The 14,580-nt window shown below is 51.8% G+C and overlaps 5 protein-coding genes across 5 annotated transcripts; 2 read left to right on the top strand and 3 right to left on the bottom strand.

The window, feature by feature from the left end:
* Positions 1–348: 348 nt before the first annotated feature.
* On the bottom strand, positions 349–971 carry BO85DRAFT_197713 (uncharacterized protein). The gene has a single exon (XM_025654495.1). It carries the CDS (start codon positions 779–781, stop codon positions 461–463), a length of 321 nt encoding a protein of 106 aa, XP_025510459.1. The 5' UTR covers positions 782–971; the 3' UTR covers positions 349–460.
* BO85DRAFT_197704 (trehalose-6-phosphate synthase) lies at positions 901–4,283 on the top strand. The gene is made up of 3 exons (XM_025654494.1): positions 901–1,159; positions 1,218–2,553; positions 2,611–4,283. The coding sequence occupies exons 1-3, from the start codon at positions 1,137–1,139 to the stop codon at positions 4,039–4,041; spliced, it is 2,790 nt and encodes a 929-aa protein (XP_025510458.1). The 5' UTR covers positions 901–1,136; the 3' UTR covers positions 4,042–4,283.
* An 824-nt stretch (positions 4,284–5,107) lies between these two features.
* BO85DRAFT_197767 (putative chromatin assembly factor 1 subunit B) lies at positions 5,108–7,829 on the bottom strand. The gene is made up of 6 exons (XM_025654497.1): positions 7,612–7,829; positions 7,528–7,543; positions 7,344–7,446; positions 7,041–7,277; positions 5,897–6,980; positions 5,108–5,842 (listed from the first exon to the last, which is right to left on the bottom strand). The coding sequence occupies exons 1-6, from the start codon at positions 7,713–7,715 to the stop codon at positions 5,224–5,226; spliced, it is 2,163 nt and encodes a 720-aa protein (XP_025510457.1). The 5' UTR covers positions 7,716–7,829; the 3' UTR covers positions 5,108–5,223.
* An 868-nt stretch (positions 7,830–8,697) lies between these two features.
* BO85DRAFT_197685 (uncharacterized protein) lies at positions 8,698–10,008 on the bottom strand. Its single transcript, XM_025654493.1, has 2 exons — positions 9,257–10,008; positions 8,698–9,167 (listed from the first exon to the last, which is right to left on the bottom strand). The coding sequence occupies exons 1-2, from the start codon at positions 9,740–9,742 to the stop codon at positions 8,709–8,711; spliced, it is 945 nt and encodes a 314-aa protein (XP_025510456.1). The 5' UTR covers positions 9,743–10,008; the 3' UTR covers positions 8,698–8,708.
* A 1,324-nt stretch (positions 10,009–11,332) lies between these two features.
* Positions 11,333–14,180, top strand: BO85DRAFT_197680 (uncharacterized protein). Its single transcript, XM_025654492.1, has 2 exons — positions 11,333–13,605; positions 13,666–14,180. Exons 1-2 carry the CDS (start codon positions 11,830–11,832, stop codon positions 13,912–13,914), a joined length of 2,025 nt encoding a protein of 674 aa, XP_025510455.1. The 5' UTR covers positions 11,333–11,829; the 3' UTR covers positions 13,915–14,180.
* The last annotated feature ends 400 nt before the right edge of the window (positions 14,181–14,580 follow it).

The raw sequence follows: 14,580 nt of genomic DNA, 5'->3' as shown, positions 1-14,580 counted from the left end.
GAAAGATTGAAGTGGTGATGGTAATTTTGGTTTATCTTTCAAGCTTTCCGCTTTCCATCTCATTTCGTGTTGCCCCTCACCATTTCCTCTTTGTGACTTCACCTTTTCCACTTCCCACTTTTTTCTTCTTCTCCTACTTTCTCTTCCTTCCCGTCTCCATCCCTCAATTACCCGTTCCTTGTCTGGAGGTGCCGGAATCATCATTGACCAACCCGGTGTTCCATGTGCTTCGGTGACCATTCCCATTGTCTGGCGGAAACAAGGCGCGCGTGCGCGACAGAGCGACCCAACGCCCGGTCGAATTGTCGAGAACCATCGCCAAAACGCTATCTTAGTGCCGGTGGAGAGACTGCGGATCCCACGGGAACCACAACGTCATTGATCTCATTGGTCTGCCCACTATAAGCTGCAAGGCTATAGCAGCGCTGCCAGGCAAGTTTTCTTGCGTCTTTGGCTTCATCTATGCCATGCATCGGGCTTGTGATCTGAGACCATAATCCTGGTGGCCTAGATCCGGGTCCCCGTTCCCCCCAATTTCCCCCCCTTCTCTCTTACTCTCCTGCCCTCGTTTGTTTTCTTTTTTAGCATCCCTCATGATGCGACTGGACTGGCATCTCTCTGCCCAAGACAAGCCCAAAGAACCTGCCCGAACCCCTCCTTCGCGCTTGGAACATGCCCCTCTCCAGTCACACCTTTTCCCCCGAAGAGCCCAGAATGTTCCTGTCATTTTCGCATGTGCTTCATCTCCCTGGTCTGGACGGCTTCCCCCTGGTCCAATCATCAACGTCACCACTCCCTGCTTTCTTCATCTTCTGGCTCGGGTGTCTAACCTGTCCCCGGGATTTTCAGGGTCGTCGCAATTCACTCTCCTCCCGTGACACTTAAGACATAGCTCCTGCCGTCGCATATCAAATCATTCCCACACCCTCTTTAGCCTCCCTTGGTCCGGACAGGAAAGAAATCAAATCTCCACGGATCATTCACTTAATTCCTCCGGGAAAAGCGGCACGCATAATTCCATACTTCAGCCTTTCATTTTCCTCCAGAGAACCTCCAAAGCTCCCCCCCTCAATTCCTTGTGCAATAGCCCTTGAACAATACAATAGGCTAGACTTTGTCGGTGTCACTTCACCCCAATGACGGTCTTCATTGCCTCACTGTATGTGTTTGTCCTTCTTCATCTCGCAGTTGATTGAGTTCTCACTCACACTGTCCAGCTTTCTCCCCTATACCATTGACTTTCAAGCTACCGAGTTGCGACATGCTCGGCGCAAGTCATCCAGTAGCTCTTCTCGCGGAGAGGGCCGAATCATAGGGCGACTAGCAGACACCAACAGGAAGCACCATTCCAAGAGCATAAGTCTGTCGCTAACTCCTGGCGCCACCACCGACGATGAAAGGATCTTCAAGCCCTATGTCTCGCGCGCTGCAGGTGAGATTCCGGCTGCAGATGATCCCAACGGCCCAGGCCCTAGCGAACCTCGTACCGTTTCCTGGGGCCAGAGCCGTAAGTTCAATCAGCCGCGCTTAAAGACTTCTCTTCACCCGGGTCCCTCCATCCTGAGCCGGCCTGGGCCAGGGGATGATGTGGACAACCCGCCCTATCTGGATGGTCCTGTAGATGTATTGAGCTCCGAAGAAGAACACGGGAGTCCCCGTGCTTTGCTCTCTGAGCTTGACTGGGTTGTCAAGGCAGCTGAACAGGGCAATGGTGGCTTGCGGAACGCCATCAATGCTGCCGAAGAAGCAGGCATGTTGACGGACAAGATGTGGGTGGGCACATTGGGTATGCCTACGGACTCATTGAGAGACGGCACGCGTGCCAGTATCTTCGAGACGCTGGAAGATGAATACGAGTCGCTTGCTGTGTTTGTCCGCGACAGCGAATTCGAAGGTCATTACACCCACTTCTGCCGGGCTGTCCTGTGGCCTGCTTTCCACTATCAGATGCAGGAAAGCCCGCGACACACCGAGTACGACGATTACTCCTGGAAGCAGTATGTCAAAGTCAACGAGGCATTCGCAAAAATCATTGCTGCATACTGGCGTCCTGGTGACAGCATATGGGTACATGACTATCACCTTCTGCTTCTTCCGGGAATGCTCCGGGAGAGGCTGCCAAAGGCAGAAATCGGCTTCTTCATGCATACTGCATTTCCCTCGTCGGAAATCTTCCGCTGCCTGAACGCTCGAGAGGCACTGCTGAAAGGGCTTCTCGGTGCGGATCTGATTGGTTTTCAGACGGAAGAGTACTGCTATCATTTTCTTCAATCTTGCATTCGCCTTTTGAGGTTGGAAGTCTCCGTTGACGGCGTACAACTCGACCGACGATTCGTCCATGTGAAGAATATGCCCATCGGTGTTGACGTCAAATCGCTCGACGCGCTGCGCAGGACTACACATGTGAAGGATTGGATCGCCAATATCACCTCTCGATACAAGGGAAAACATTTGATCGTCGCTCGTGACAGGCTCGATGCTCCGGGTGGTATCAAGCAGAAGCTTCTCGCTTATGAACTTTTCCTGAAGAAGTACCCTAAGTGGAGGGAAAAGGTATGTTCGGGCGAAGCACAATGCATGGTTTAATACATTTGATACTAACTAGCCCAGGTGGTCCTTGTTCAAGTCGCTTCGGCTTCTGAGCTGCCTGAATTGGAAGCTCAAGTTTCGAAAATTGCCATGAGGATAAACTCGGTGTACTCCAGCTTGACTCATCAGCCCCTGGTACTCCTGAGACAGGATATCAGTTATTCCCAGTTCTTGGCCCTCATGAGCGTGGCGGATATCTTCATGGTCACCAGCCTTAGGGAAGGCATGAACCTTAGTAGCCACGATTACATTCATTGTCAGGATGGAATTCTGGCATCTCAGCGTCATGGCTCTCTTATTCTGAGCGAGTTTACAGGGAGCGCTTCCCTCTTCAGTGGGCACGAACTTCTGGTTAACCCTTGGGATTACAAAGAGGTTGCCGATGCGATTAATAAGGCGCTTTCCATGACGCCCGAGCAGAAGGAGCGGAACTGGCAGTTCTTGCTTGAAAAGCAAACCCCTCACACAGCGATCGCATGGTTCAACTCATTCCACACCGCTCTGACTAATGCACACAGCACGCAGCTATCTCGTGAACTCAGCCAGGTGTCCCTTCTGTCTGTCAAGGCCGTGAAGGAGGCGTATGACAATTCCAGCTCACGCCTTTTCTTCTTGGAAGACGACGGCATCATTGCTCCTCAAAACGGATCTTCAACTGACCTAATCGCTCTGCTCGAGCGCTTGCTAGCAGATCCCCAGAATATTGTTTATGTGACGAGCAGCAAGAGTCCGGAGCAGCTTGACTTAGCCTTGGAGGCACTCTCTACCAAGGTGGGGTTGATCGCCGAGAATGGCTGTTTCAAGCGCGAAGTCGGCTCATACACTTGGAAAACGCTAGTAGACATGGAAAAGGCTAAGGACTGGCGGAACGGCATCCGCAAAGTGATCCAGTATTACCATGAACGAACTGAAGGAAGTGAGATGGAGGAGCGTCGTTGTCTCATGAACTTCTGCTACGAGCATGCGCATGATCCGGAGATCGCCGGGCGCCAGGCCTCGAGCCTAGCAGATCAGATCAACGGCACACGGGGAAGCGAAGCCATCCGCGTGGTCCTCAGCCAGGGCGCCGTGAGTGTCGAGCCTCTGGACGTGTCCAAGGCCAAAGCAGCCGAATCCGTCCTGCGGCAGTTACCCCGCACGCCGGATTTCGTGTTCGTCGCCGGAGGTGCGCGTGGCGACGAAGCCCTTTTCCGCTGGGCTAATCGCCTGCATGCTGAACAGATGATCCCCAGCGTGACCACCCTAACCGTGGGCTCTCACGCCACGGAGGCCAAAGCCGTGCCTCCCGGTGACATGAGCATGGCCGATATCGTAGACGCTTTTACTTCTCGGCCGATGACAAACGGCATGTCCAACGGACACACCAACGGACACTCCGCTGAGGATACTAATGGGCATGCAAATGGTCACCACCCCGAGGTAAATGGCGTGAATGGAGAAAGCCATGACTGACCTCTTCACCCTCCCTCTATTCTTCCACTACCCCATCCTTACTCCATTCCTTCTCGGGTGAACATGTAGCATCCATCCATCCTCTGACCCCTCCTTTCAGTCTACTGTTTTTTCCCTTCTTTCCCTCTTCCTCCTTTAACCTCTTCTCTTCTTCTCACATGTCTAGCTACCTCTTTCCTAAGTATGATATAACGTGTCACGGCGAATGATCATAATGTGTCCATCGGAAGGAAAACCCCTACCTCGATACACGATAATTATACTATACTATCCTTCCCTTACCAATATATTCTTAGTGTACTTTAAGAATGGATATTTGATATTCAATACCGTAATATATTCCTTCTTCCGTACTACATGCATCGTTACATAAGATAAGATAGTAATTAAGATATTAAGGAACACCAGATCCAATTGAATGTTTGATTGATTGATGATGATGATCTATTCAAAAACAACCAGACGAGTTTCCTACCTTACCTACTAACTAATTAGTCAGTTAGTTACCTATGGATCTTAACTACCTTCCCCCGCAGCGCAGCCATGGCCAGAGTCAATAGTCAGTCAATGAACAATGCAACCACTGCCTTCGCACAATAGGATGAAACCCCTGGAGAAAAGAAAACAGAATCAAAGGGGAAAAGGGGGTACTCGCGACTATGGAAAAAAGTAAACAGTAACCATGAAGAACACCAAGGTAGACAAGGGTTGTGGCTGTGGAAGAAAAGAAAAAAAGCGAGATGAGTAAATACATGGAGTAATCCGAGCCCCTCCCCACGTGAGTTGAGCCAAAAAGTAGTAAAGGTGAGAATAAGACGGATGAGGGGATGGGGTTGCAAGGTTACAGTGAATGCGCCAGAATAAATGGAGGGAGAAATGAATGCATGCATGCATGACCGGAACGCGTGGGTAATCTCTACCGGGATTTCCAGGAAGAAACCGAGACCCATCGGGATGAAGGAAAAAAGCAAAGTTAAAAAAAAGGGAAATGAAAGGGGACGTAAATCATCAGCAAGGGAATAATACTAATAATAATGATAATAATCGTAGCAACCAGATCATCCGGGCCCGCGTTTGACATTACACGGATAAAAAGAAGAGGTGGGGGGGAGAGCGATGAGGAACAGCAGATAATAGTTACACTTGGGCGACCAGATAAGGTACGTCTTTGTCAGGCGAGATTTAACCGCCCACGTCAGCATTGGGTGGCTCGTCACGCAATGTAGCAGACGGATTGGTGCCGGCTGATATCAGGGTCGGTGCAACCCGTCTCTTCTTCGGCTGTTGCTGATTCTGCTGTTGTGCCTGCGGAGCAGCGCTCTGATCTTTGTCGTCCTCCTTCTCAGATTCACCGGCTCGTTTGCCTAGAACACTGTTGCTGACATAGCTTGTCCCACTTTGGGAGGCCGCGGACATGGGGGTCTGCGGCGGGGTAGTGAGCGGAAGTGTCGGAGGCTGGGCTGAATGGGTTGCTGTCACCAGCGGCACAGATCCCAGCGTGGGCGTCGGGTTATTGATGAGCCTCGAGCTACCAGACTGTGTCGTAACCGAAGAGACAGAGTTGGACCGTGCCGGACTTGCAGGAGGTGCCTGGGTCGGATTCGCTTGAACCGCTGAGCTTGGTTTGGCAGTGACGGGCGTGGGGAGAGGCGTGTTATTGGCGGATGAAACGGCAGCTCCTGTCTGTTGAGCCGCTGATGCCGGAGCAACGTATGGTTGGCCCAATTCTCCCGGGGAAAACGCGAGGGTCGAACAGAACCCGTCTGATGAACTCATCATCAAAGTCAATCCGTCGTTTGACCTGGAGAGCACTTAGTACACCGGTAGGTGATCCTGTTTCTGATACTGAACTTACCATGTCAAGTCGGTGAATGTGGCAAAGTGCAAATTGCTAACGACACAAATCGGTGTCTGTTGCTGGGTATCATATACCATGACCCCATCCTGGGTCGCCACAGCATACACGATCCGGTAAGGTAACGTGAATACAGGTGCAGGACTCTGGCTTACTGCTCGATCCGTGGCCTTGGGAGTCGAGCTATTCTTCGCTTGGTCGTTTGGCGCCGACGTTGGGGGTTCCATGGAAGCATTGTCCCCTGTAGAGCTTACTACCGGCTCGGGAAGAGAAGGGAAAGATTCCTCCGTTGACGAGGTATCTAATGTGATATGCTTCGCAGGCTGGGGACCCTGCCGAAGCGTGTAAAACACGGGGGAGCATTTCACTGCCACAGAGGGCTTCTTGTGGCCTGGAAGATGGGAGATGGGAGGCTTGTTGAAGCCTGCACGAGTGTAGATGTAAACAGTATTAGTGATCTCATCTGTCGTCTTGGTCGGATCCGTAGCAGACACATGCGAAGTCTTGTATTGGCCTGCGGGCGTGAATAGCAAGCTACCATCGGGGGCAAATGTCAGCCTCCGGAAGAATGAGGTAAAAGTTTCATTCGCATATATATTGGCATTCTTCACGCCAAGGCCACCCAGCAGACCTGGTGAAGGTACTTCCAGTGGCTTGACTGCGGGCAATGGCAAGGATGGCGCTGGGGATGCCGATCGACGGATCGAGGGAGATGAGCCGAAGGATGAGCGTCGGCTGTGAGACACCGGTGGAGGATCCATGGGCAGATTTGAGGTCATCGGTGTGCCCGGGGTAGAAGGGGCAGGGGACACAATAGCAGCAGCAGCGGAGCTCGGTGCTGCGGGTTGGGAGCGAATAGAAGGATCTGGCGGAGCTGGGCTACTGGAGGAGATGCGTTTGGCAGGGAGATCCATCTTGAGGAATTTCCCATGGGAGGTGAGGGTGAATTGACCGTCCTTTGTTTTCAAGCTGTAGATATGGACAGAGCGATCTGACGACTGTGTCGCCACGAACTCATTCAGAGGATCCCAAGCTACACCTTGGACATAATGAGAGTGCTCAGCAATCTGGCGTACCATTTGACCTAGGTTTTTCGTCGTCAGCTAACGGTACTCCTCGAGGGATTCTGAGAGAGGAAGCTCACCTGTCTGAGCATTATAGATCCGAGCAATGTTGTCCATGCTCCCTGTGATGATGAACACGCCATCCGGTGACCAGGCGAGATCATAGATCTCTGCACCAGAAGATCGACACATGTGCTTTACGCGCCATGTTTCCTTGTCGTCCGAACGATCTTCACCCAGGCCCGATTGTGTTTGCAATTCCGATGGGACCCAGAGTAACACATTGCCATCATCTCCGGCAGATGCCAGCATCTCGCCTAAATCATTGACAAAGGCGAACAGTCAGAGACAAGATCGGGTATACGGGTCGAGGAGATATCTACCTTTAGGACTGAAACGGACCACATTCACGGCTTGGGTGTGTTTAATCAGTGTGCTCAGGTAGGTCACTTTTCGTTCTTCGCCAGTTGTCTCCACTTTCCATAGCTATGGTTGAGTGTTTGTCAGAGAAAAGGCCGAGAGGAGGAGTAATGAGGGGGAGGAGGTCTGGTGAGGGGGGTTTCGTACTCGGACGTTGTTATCACTAGGGAGGAGAAGCGTTAGCACCATAGACCCGGGACTCGAATTAACACAAAGAGTGGAATAGCATACTTGCCAGCCGTGGCCAGACGACCTTTGCCATTGGGGTCGAAATGGACCGAGTAGATGGGGGCATTGTCGTTGTGCCACGAAATGAGCAACGGGGTGGCCTTCATGGTGAGCACGGCAGCTCAATGAGGGCCCCTGGGGAGTAACGGAGAAGACTACAGCTCTTCTTGCGTGCAGGGGAAGAGCTTGATAATATTAAATGTTGGCAATGGAAAGGGTGTGAGATCGCCACAGCCAGAGAGAGCGAGAATGGGTAATGATCGGAGGAGGGAGCCGTTCGTAGAGAAGGTTAATTTATTGCTTTGGAGCAACGAGAGGAATCAATCGATCAATCAATCAATTAATGAGGTGCCGCGGAGCACAACCAGTGGAGGGACGGAGGATTCCAGTGGGGAGGCAGAAGAAAGGGATAGATCCGGTGAAGGTGGCCAGAGAGTGAGTAGTCACCAAGTTGTATTGAGGGAAGTTGAATGGGAAGAAAGAAGAAAGAGGGCCCAGCGACAGAGAGCCAAAGGGTCGTAGTGGTGATGTCGATGCTTCCCGTGTTGGTTTCGCTTCCTCGTGTCGCTCTGGCGTTCAACGCGCCCGGCGAATGACAGCCGCCCTGACCGTCAGCATCTTTCCTGGAGATGCAATCGATCAGCATTTCAACTCCTTCCCGTGGTTACAATGTTCTACATTTTTGGTACAGAGGTTGGTCTCCTGTCTTTATGCATGTCTTGAACATACCAAACGGTCGCTTTTCTACGTGAACTAGATTATATGATTCTGCTCAGGGTTTGTTGCAGATCAATCCCTCCTAGCTCAAAAGGTGTATAAGCGAGCAAGTATATCTATCCCCAGCGATGGTACCTGAGGGATCGCTCTCCTGCGTTTGCTTTAGGTTTATTTACTTTCATCGGCTTTCCTTGCATTCCTATTGGAAGGGTCAAAGAAGCATCCTGGGAATCCGTGGCCCTGCATGTCCATGCGTAACAACGTCGATTGTCGCAGACTCGCTTCTAAATCATAACTCCTACTGGAAGGGGGTGACAAATGGGGTAATCATACACAAGAGAAGAGAAAGATCCAGTCCATAATGGAAGCACCACGCATATGCTTTATGTAACCCAACGGCCAATCGTCTCGCCGAACCAACTGACGGCCTTCTCTCTGCGCTTTTGCCGTGCGTCCTCGTGTGTCTGCATAAATGGCGATGCCTCCTGTACGTACAATTTCTGTTGCTCCAGTTGCGCATTGTGTGCTCGGATCTCCAATTCTCGTTCATGTGGAGTAAGCTGTGCCAACGGTTTGGACGGTTTCAATCCTGCCGGAATCGTCTCACCTCCAGGAATCTCCAGGGCTCCTGGTGTGTTGGCCGGTGTCTGCGGTGCCTCTGCCTTGGGGTTGAAAAGAGAGGTGAGAGGCGGGGACTCCTGTCCGGCTTTCTGCGCTTCTTCGACCCGTTTCTCGTAGTCAAGCATCTGATGGTAGAGTTTATCGGCGTGCATCTGAATCCGTTCTTCCTTTTCCTCGTCCCAGTTGAAAGAGGAAGCGTATCCTAGGGCCTGGAGGAATTTCTGGATATTTGTCAGCATATACCGACCGACAACGGCTCCCAAACGTCGCAGGAAAAGAAAAGAGCCGGTTTAACTGCGCCTGCACTTACAGCCTGCGTGGTAAAACAACGAGAGAACTTAGCGTTTTCCTCAGAGCACAGAGTCACACGGGCGCGCAATCGTTTCTCCCAATTGCCAGTCTGGAAGCAGTAGGTCAAGTCCTCATGCTCCAGGGCGCAGTTTTCCATCGCCGCCCGGTGCACAGTATCACCGCGCTGCTTGTACTTCTCAATCACTCGCTCTGCAGTCTTCTGTTCCGTCGCTTCCTTTTCCTGGGGCGGCTTGTAGGTCTTCCAGAGATGCGCATAACGGCCATCTTGGAATAGAGAAGCGGAGGGAAGGGCGGGTTCGGAAGGTTCGGCGCTGACAGCTGGCTTCGTATCTTGGGGCACCGTCTTGGAGGGGTCCTGCGACGAGGGGACTGAGGTGGTTGGGACGTATTTCTCTGGAGCTTCATGCTCGAGGTATTCTCGCAAACCCGGGTCAAGCTTTTTGACCGGGTCGTCCTTGTTCGAGCCACCCCAAAACCAGCCCATGGTGTGAGTGCAGCAAAGGGTTCTTTTTCGGAAGAGTAATCGTCCAATTGATAGGCAGAATGCGCGGTTAAAGGGTGCGAGTATTGAGGAACATATGAAGAAGAACTGGCTGGAGCATGCGGAGACCGATCGACTGCAAAGGCACTTGACCGACCGCCATACCGCTTTAGTCTAAAGTGCAGCCCAGAGAGGAAAAGGCCAAAGATCGAGCCGGGGTTCGAACCCGAGGCATTGCCACTACCTTGATCTATCATTTATCGCGTCTTCGCGAATGCTTTCGACTGTATACCAAAGAAATGGTGGTATGAAAAAGAGTTCGACTTTGAGAAGGGAGACGAGAAAGCCATCTAGAGTCAATAGTATTTTTGAGTCATCTTTTCATGACAATACTGGCTGTGAATAACTGGTGTTTCCATCCATGATACTGGAGCATTTCGGGACCTGAACTTTGGCGAGTCAACTGTTACCCGACATTTATATATAACTTACAGCTTGTTGAAATGTGAAAGAAACCAGCGTCAGAACTTAACTTCATGATACTTGCCACAGAATCCGCAGTTGACAGTAACAAGTATCAAAGTTGCGTAACTCCGTCTGAAATTACGCTTTCATTTGACATAATATGTTTTGTCGGGTGTATATCCGCAAGTCCGTCAGATTTACCAGTATGCCAACTCAGCGTAAGTACTGATCAAGTAGTCTCGAGCAAAAGAGCCATCGTATCATAATGTTTTCCTGGAATTAGGGGAACTCTGTGCCCGTGAAATAGATCTGTAAGTGTTGCTTGTTCGAATTTAGAACATATCATGAAATGCTTAGAGATCCAATGTAAACATAAACTGCGGTTGTTCACGGGCACCCACATGGCGGGAGCATCGCCAACCCACCATTGGCCATCTCGGCGGGCGGCATCGCTCCATCATCACAGCTCCTCTCCATTCATCCACCATCGCCCGTCATATTCTCCCTCCATTATTTCCCCCTTCGCGTGAGGTTTGGCGCGTTGAGCTCGCCAGGAGCGCCGCCTCTCAACCATGGCTTCTAGTATGTTTGCATCAAACCTCCGTGTCCGCGCCAATGCTAATGGTGTTCCAACTATCCAGATCGAGAGGAGCGGCTGCAAATGCGGCAGCGCGGAGCAGCGTACGCGCATCACCATTCCGAACCCCGCGACGAATACACCCAAACTGCGATTTTGCTAACGCTGTGACTGCCTAATAGGTCACGTAAGACCAAGGCGATAGACTTTGGGTTTTCCTTTGGCCTGCCCACTGCCTCCGATGAACCGTCTCAATCCACGTCGCGACCGGACAATGTCGGTATTTCACTGTTCCCTCCTGCACCACCACCGGCCTCGACAACGGATACTCCTGTAAACTCGACGGCGCCGGTATTAGCAACGGAACCGGAGATCACACAACCTCCACATATATCGCCGGAGAGAAAGCTGTCATCGCAAGAGGGGCATATTCGCCGAACACCAGGAAGCGCGCGCAACAAACTCCCGCCGCGTCCGTCGCCTTACGATCTACCTACGGAAGATCCGCCGGAAGTCGGTCCTAGTCGTAAGATTAGGAAACTTGGTGTGTAATTAGATAATATGATGTGCTACAGGATGCTAATAGGCCAAAGATCATCCCAGAAGAACTTCGACAATATCATTCAGCGCGCGGAATGAAGAGAGTTCGCAGCCCCTCAACAATGGCGTCGAATCAATTGCTGCAACCCAGTCGCCTCCCAAACCGACGAGTCCACCTATTACCAATGGCACACAACATCCTCAAGGGATACCGTCTACTACACCTGTTGTACAGGAGGATCCCACACAAATACAACCACCGCAGTCAGCAGAGCCTGTAGGACCTGACCATGCCACGGAACCGCCGCCGGAATCCCAACAAGAACCCCAAGCGAAAGCGACGCCTTCTCCGCCAGGCGAGAAAACAAGAGACAAGCGCAAGAGACGTACATCCCAGGATAGTGAAGCTTCTTCGCGCCGTTCGCCGCGTCGCTCTCCGCGGGGCTCGCCACAAAACGCCGCGAGCGCCAAGGCAGCAAATGTGGAAGATTCGCGGGTGTCAGAAGCAATGGATATATCACAGGACGGGAAGTCACCAGTCACAGCGTCACCGAAACTTGCTGCGCTTGATGCTACCGGGAGCAAACAGGCCGAGACCGAGCCTCAGGCTACTAGTGAAGCGCAGATACCCGCAGCGCAAATACTCAGCGAAGAACATACCACAACTGCAGGCGATACCACACAACAAAACATTGTTAGCGAGGCTGAAGCCACCGGTTCTCCAATTACTACCCAACCTCAAGAGGCAGCTGAGCCTCAAGATGCTGTCGAACCCGAAGAGACGAATGGCATCGAGAAAGCGGCCGAGCCTAATGCTACTACAGCACAGACAAAGTCTCCAACACCTCCAAGAGCCAAACGAACGAGAGGCCAACGTGCAGCATCCGTTCAACCGCAGTCAACAACTGCCAAACAGTCTAGGCTGGCCAGAGCCGGCTCAGCAGAAAGCGCCCCGGCTCAAGGTATGGAGAGAAAGAGGCTTCGTGGACGTATCGCGAACGCCCAGGAGCCTACGCCCGACATTCCTACAATAGAAGAAGAACCCGCCGATGACACTGGCGTGAATATTTCATCCCAGCCAAAGGACGATCTTGTGGCCAACAAGGGAAGTCGGCAATCACGGCTGCCAAGACCTACGGTGGAAAAGAAGCCGACGCGCGCTGGACGCCCCGGAAGAAAACAGGCACGATCACAGGATATCCAGGAAGAAGTGCCTTTGCCTGAGCAAGAGGCGCAGCAGCCGGAAGAGCAGGAGCCTGAGCCTGAGCCAAAATCCAAGGCCGTCCCAGAACCCGAAACAGATCTACAGCCGGAAGCAGCGACAGAACCCATGCCATCAAGGCCTGGCAGACGTGGTCGCGGCAGGAAACCATTGCCAGAGACTACCGTCGATGAAACACAGGCTCCTAACGAAGAACTACCAGCACAAACCGAGCAGGCTGAGCCTGAAACAGAAATACAATCGGCACAACCAACAGGATCTTCTAAGCCTGCCAAACGTGGTCGTGGCAGGAGACCGCTGTCAAGGAAAGAGAACGATGCAGCGCAAGCTGAGGCAGTCGAGCCGGAACCTGTACCAGAGCCTGAAGAAGAACCACAGCCCGAGCCTCCAGCGGAGCCCGTACCGTCCAGGCCTGCCAAACGTGCTCGCGGCCGTAAACCAGCGTCAAAGGAGAATGCTGAGACAACACCGGCTCCGGATGAAGAAGCTACAGCACAAGCAGAGCCGGCGGAGCCCACCGAAGAAGCACCTCCACCTAAGAAGCGCAAGCCCAGACAGCCTCGGGGAGAAACAGTGCCAGTAACTGTCCATCGCTTCGTGAACGCCGCTGTACTTGGAGAAGGGCCAGAACCAGAGGGATCATCGGACGAGGAAGAGGAGTCAGCCGAGGGACTCGCAGCGAAAGAGAAGACCAAGCTTGTGAGCCGAGGCGGCGTCAACGCAGCAGACGTACTAAGCCAGATCTGCCGCGAGACATTAGAAAAGACGCTTGCAACACTCAAGAACGGGATCGCCAATGAAGGCAACGCCGCCCGGCGTGCAGAATGGACACGCAAGAAGAAGGCCGTCGAGGCCTACGGCACGGAACTTGAGGGCCGTCTTTTCGAACTGAGCGAAATGCTCGACAGTAACTTTGTCCTCGGACGCCAAATTAAGAAATCCAAACGGGAGATGATGGATCTGCGGAGCCGACTATACCGCGTCCGGAAGGAACGAGAGGAAGTGGCATTGCAAATGGACGCCGTACGGAGGAAGCACAGCGAGGAAGAGAATGCCAAAATGGTAAGCAAGCAAGCAAGTTACCAGATATACCCTAAGCGTTGCTAACAAACTCCGCACTAGGCCCGCTCAACCATCAACAACTCCCTCCACAGTCTGGATCTCGCCCTCGAGCGCAGCCGCAATCGCCCCGTCGACGAATCCACCTCCCAGAACCCCGAACCTTCCTCCACAGCCGGACTGGAGTTCCTTGTCCGTAACGTTGCGGAGAACGTGAGCTCCATCGCCCCCGGAGCTCAAGGCGGTCTGTTACATCAGATCAAGTCATTCAACGCACAGCTCGAGGCTACTGCGCGGAGACTTGAGAGTTGATTTATTGATAACTCGATATGAGTACTTGTCTAACCTCTTCATTCATATGTTCGTTTGTGTGATGATTGTAAAGCTGTGTCTGTGTCTGTGTCTGCGTTCTTTTGTTCGAATAAATACCCCCGGCATTGTTGTCTACGGAGTGAGGGTCATGTTCTTTGCTAGTTGGATAGGAATAGGAATCAGAAGGATAATACATTAAATGATGATGGATAGATATATCCAGCCATACACCACCACCTTACAAACTACAACACAATGAACAATAAACCTATCAATTACCTTTGTAAAAATAAGTAGTACTTGCCAACAATTACATCCTCATCGTCACCACCATCATCACCTCAAACCCCCATAAAATAATTACATTAACTAAGATAAACACCTATAACCAAGCAACCTGTGAATAACTAATCATTTCCACCTCCTCGGCTTAATTATATTCTTATTATTATTATTATCATCACCTCAAACCCCCAGAAAATAATTAGATTAACCAAGATAAATTATAACTAAGCAACCCGCAACTAACTAATCATTTCCACCCCCTCGGCCTAAGCAAAGTCCGAGCAAAGGGAACCAACCGGTCTCCGCCCGTAAATCCGGGAGAGTACTACTTAGTACGTAGCTACAAAGTAAGGTTAGTTAGTTAGGTTGTTGCATTTGTCA

This window comes from Aspergillus piperis, assembly GCF_003184755.1.
Source record: "Aspergillus piperis CBS 112811 unplaced genomic scaffold BO85scaffold_30, whole genome shotgun sequence".
NCBI classification, from domain to species: domain Eukaryota; kingdom Fungi; phylum Ascomycota; class Eurotiomycetes; order Eurotiales; family Aspergillaceae; genus Aspergillus; species Aspergillus piperis.
The sequence above is the reverse complement of the archived record's forward strand: the minus strand, read 5'-3'. Positions and strand labels throughout refer to the sequence as shown.

Coding starts and splice junctions, on each gene's coding strand:
- BO85DRAFT_197767 (XM_025654497.1), bottom strand. CDS start 7,715: ATGAAGGCCACCCCGTTGCTCATTTCGTGGCACAACGACAATGCCCCC. Junction 7,278..7,343: donor GGTCCGTTTCAGTCCTAAAG/GTAGATATCTCC, acceptor TCAATGATTTAG/GCGAGATGCTGGCATCTGCC. Junction 5,843..5,896: donor ACATTCACCGACTTGACATG/GTAAGTTCAGTA, acceptor AGTGCTCTCCAG/GTCAAACGACGGATTGACTT.
- BO85DRAFT_197685 (XM_025654493.1), bottom strand. CDS start 9,742: ATGGGCTGGTTTTGGGGTGGCTCGAACAAGGACGACCCGGTCAAAAAG. Junction 9,168..9,256: donor GTTGTTTTACCACGCAGGCT/GTAAGTGCAGGC, acceptor ACAAATATCCAG/AAATTCCTCCAGGCCCTAGG.
- BO85DRAFT_197713 (XM_025654495.1), bottom strand. CDS start 781: ATGATTGGACCAGGGGGAAGCCGTCCAGACCAGGGAGATGAAGCACAT.
- BO85DRAFT_197704 (XM_025654494.1), top strand. CDS start 1,137: ATGACGGTCTTCATTGCCTCACT. Junction 1,160..1,217: donor ACGGTCTTCATTGCCTCACT/GTATGTGTTTGT, acceptor CACACTGTCCAG/CTTTCTCCCCTATACCATTG. Junction 2,554..2,610: donor ACCCTAAGTGGAGGGAAAAG/GTATGTTCGGGC, acceptor TAACTAGCCCAG/GTGGTCCTTGTTCAAGTCGC.
- BO85DRAFT_197680 (XM_025654492.1), top strand. CDS start 11,830: ATGGATATATCACAGGACGGGAAGTCACCAGTCACAGCGTCACCGAAA. Junction 13,606..13,665: donor AGGAAGAGAATGCCAAAATG/GTAAGCAAGCAA, acceptor ACTCCGCACTAG/GCCCGCTCAACCATCAACAA.